General features: G+C 45.4%; 1 protein-coding gene across 1 annotated transcript in view; it reads left to right on the top strand.

Annotated features, from left to right (window-relative positions):
- Nucleotides 1-3138: 3138 nt before the first annotated feature.
- Ankfy1 (ankyrin repeat and FYVE domain containing 1) overlaps nt 3139-3680 on the top strand; it is a 71569-nt gene continuing 71027 nt past the window's right edge. Inside the window, exon 1 of the mRNA XM_023723233.1 lies at nt 3139-3329. Within this exon, the coding sequence (XP_023579001.1) occupies nt 3166-3329 (164 nt within the window). The 5' untranslated portion in view covers nt 3139-3165. The remainder of the gene's footprint in view (nt 3330-3680) is intronic.

The following is a 3680-nucleotide window of genomic DNA, read 5'->3' as shown; positions in this document are numbered from 1 at the left end:
TCCAATCCAGAAGCACACAAGGCTCTTGAGAGACCTCTAGGTGTAAACCATAACAACCTATCTGTCAGACCTTATATTAGGCTCTGAGATTCAGGCTTGAATTTACTTATTTATTTATTTTACCTTGGAGGAGCTCAGATAGGATGACTGAAAGCCTGAATTAAAAGTCATATGGAGATAGGAATACAGAAGACAGGAGGATTCCCTGAGATGTTTAAATGAGAAAGTAGTTTTTCCTCACTGAATGTTGGACCTGTATGTGTAAAAGATACCCACCCATGTGACTTGTTTAGGTGTCTCAGGTAGATGGTGATGTCATTTATTAGTGTAATAGGAATCACAAGAGGAGCAAACAGATTTACCTGATGTTTTGTTTCGGCATAGTGAATTTTGGGTGCCTATGGGCCACTAGTAAGAAACATCTCTTGGGCGAATGGATAGATGAAGCAAAAACAAGGTGGATAAATGGATCACTGGTACCTAGATTGTGATATCAATGCAAACCAGAGGTGTGGTTGGGTCAGTTGGGAAAATAGCATAGCTAAGAGGAGAGCTAAGGGAATGACCCTGAGGAGGGTCTGTGGACTTGGGAAGAGTGTACAGAACCAGAATCAGAAAGAGAGCGCTGAAATGAGAGAAGGGGATGGACATGGCTGTGTCCTCGAGGTCAGGAGGAGAACCACTGCCAAGAGTCCATTGCATTTGGCAGTGAAGGCCACTGGAGAGGAGTCCAGGGGGTGGTAGGGACAGAATGAGGGACTCACAGGTGAACATCTGGTGAGGAAATGACACGTGGCAGCTAGAGATGGAAGGGAGGAGGTTGCCGGGTGTGTGGAAGAACGGTTTTGCTTTGTTAGAGACTTGAACATGTTTTTGTGCTAAGGAGAAACACTCCCTGAAAGAGATGGAAGTTTCAGGAGAAGAGGTTGTTGATGATAAAGCACAGATCTGAGGAGCAGGGGTGAGGAAAAGGATTTGGAGCATGTGTGGAGGGATTAAACTCAGGCGGGAGGGAGGTGCTTCCTCACTGAGCAAGCGTGGAGCAGATGAGGTGGGAGTGGGTGGTGGTGGTGTGGGCAGTATTGGCTCACTGTTTTTCAGGAGACTGGCTGAACAGGAAGCAGGTTGGCTGTGGCAGTATTTGCAGTATCTGTGGTAGGAGTAGTGAGCTGAAGGGACCAAAGGCTAGGGGAAGACTGTAGCTGTGCTGCGGCTCTGCAGTCAGAGACCCCCGATTTATAGGGGTACCTGTTGACACGGTTAGTAGAACTTCCCAATCCTGTGCCCTACTGAGATTCCAGAGCCAGGTAAAGGAGAGGAATATTGTAACTGTTTATTTCCACCGGAAACCCTTTTCTGGATTCTTCTTCTACCCCTCACCTCCCCCTCCCCCTCCCCCTTCCTTTCTTCCTTCTCTGTTCTTCACGAAACTGGGGATTGAACTCAGGCCTTTGCACTTGCCAGGCAAGTGCTTATTCTAGTGAGCCATCTCCCCGGCCCCCTTTTCTGGATTCTTAAGAGAAATGTATTTATGGGCTATCATTGCTCAGGTTTTCTACATTGTAGTCTTGTGTTTGATTTTTCTGGTTGTTATAAATTATAATGAAAGTCATTTGATTTCTATTTTTTCCTTCCAGTACCTAAAAACTGAGGACAGCTATGTCTGATTTTGCTTCATTGCTTACTATCTGGTACCCAGTAGGCACTGGGTAAATGTTTATTTCATTTAATGAAACAAGGCTGAGGCAGGAGGATCATTGCAAGTTCGAGACTGGCCTGGGCTGCAAAGGGAACTGAAGGCCAGCCTAAGCTGCGTAGTAAGACCCTGTCTCAAAAAAGACTGAAAACACACACACACAAAGTTCAACCTCTCAGCCCTGCACGCATGTGGAATATGGATTGCTTCCATCTGCACTGCTGTGGACTGCCCTCCTCAGCTGGAGGAAGGGTATCAGGTGGTACCACCTGATAATATGCCACCAGGATAATAGCTAGGAAAATCCAAGTGCCTGGACTAACGTTGGACACCTATGCTCATATGCCAGCCCTGCGTCTTGCAAACATTATGACCTGAGCAAATTTGTAAGCTCTCTGTGCCCTAGTGTCGTTATCTTATTGGTGATGGTACCTACCTCATAGGGTTGTTTTGAAGATTACCTGATAGATTTTATGGAATGACTTTAGAAGAGCATGTGATGTAAAAACTGGTTATTACTACTAGTGACTTGAAAAAAGTCTCCTACATGATTTTTTTTTTAATTTTTTGTTTATTTATTTATTGTGTGTGTGTGTGTGTGTGTGTGTGTGTGTGTGTGTGTTTGTGGCCAGCTCAGCCCACCAAGGGGCGGTGCTGGCTGGCATGTGGTGCTGGGGATTGAACCGCGGTCCCTGTGCTTTGCTAAGCTTGTTCTAAGTAGGTGCTTTAGACCACCGAGCCATCTCACCAGCCCCTCCTACATGATTTTGATATTCTTCCTTTCTTGAGAGTTCTGGCTTTATGGAAAAGGGTATGTAGAACAGGCATCTCTGTCAAACCCCTCCCCCCCTTTTTTTTGAGACAAGGTCTTAGTATGTAGTTGAGGCTGACAGGGCCTGGTTGGCCTTGAACTCACTGTGTAGCCCAGGTTGGGCCTCCAACTCAGAAATCCTGTAGTCTCAGCCCTCCTGAGTGCTAGGATTGTAAGTGTCTGTACCCTCCTGCCTGGCTCACTTGCTTGTTTTTGTCTGTCTGTCTGTCTCTTTCTCCTTTCCTCTCTCCCCCAACCCCTTTCTTTTTCCCTTTCTCTCTTCTTTCCTTCCTGGATCTTTTTTGAAACAGGTTATCACTGTATAGTCCAGGCTGACCTTGAACTCAGTATTCTTAACTGCCTCAGCCTCCGAAGCCACCATGCCCAGATTACCTGTTTGTTGGCATCTAATGTATGTGATGGTCTTCTCAGCTCAGTGACCAGCACCTGGAAACAAATCCACTTTTCAGCCTTTAGGTCTATCATCAAGGAATGATGAAAGTGTCATGTGGCTGCTCCACTTTGGCAGCCTTCCTGTCTGTGCACCACAGAACACTGCATATTATCTGCCTTGCACCTGACATATTAAACTTAGTTCTTTCTGGTGTTTTCTTTTTTTTTTTTTGCAGAGGAGGTGGCCAAGTTGGAGAAGCACTTGATGCTTCTCCGGCAAGAATATGTCAAGCTTCAAAAGAAACTGGCGGAGACAGAGAAAAGATGCACTCTTTTGGCAGCACAAGCAAACAAGGAAAGCAGCAGTGAGTCGTTCATCAGCCGCTTGCTGAGCATAGTGGCTGACCTCTATGAGCAGGAGCAGTACAGGTGAGCTCCTGGGCACGTAGAAAGCGAGCCCCCCACTTTACCCTGGGCCATCATGAAACATTACAGCTTCTCCTCCTCCACATTCACTCTCTTAACCAAGATGTGTGTCTGTAAGCAGGATTATTAGCAAGCTTTTATACACTGGAATGTCAACTTCGTGAGGGAGAGTTTTGATAAATTCTCTTGTTTACTGTCTGTCTCCAGCACAGCGTGGGAGTCATGGTAATAACATTGCTAAGGCAGGCAGGAATTACTTTACATGTCTAGGAATTTATAGACGTCTTTTACCAAGATATTGGATAAAAAAACCTATATTTTCCGGCACTTTTTTTTTTTTTTTTTTTTTTTTTT

The sequence above is a fragment of the Octodon degus genome, unplaced genomic scaffold, assembly GCF_000260255.1.
Source record: "Octodon degus isolate 3935 unplaced genomic scaffold, OctDeg1.0 scaffold00098, whole genome shotgun sequence".
Lineage (NCBI taxonomy): Eukaryota > Metazoa > Chordata > Mammalia > Rodentia > Octodontidae > Octodon > Octodon degus.
Note: the sequence above shows the minus strand (reverse complement) of the source record. Positions and strands in the feature narration are given on the sequence as shown.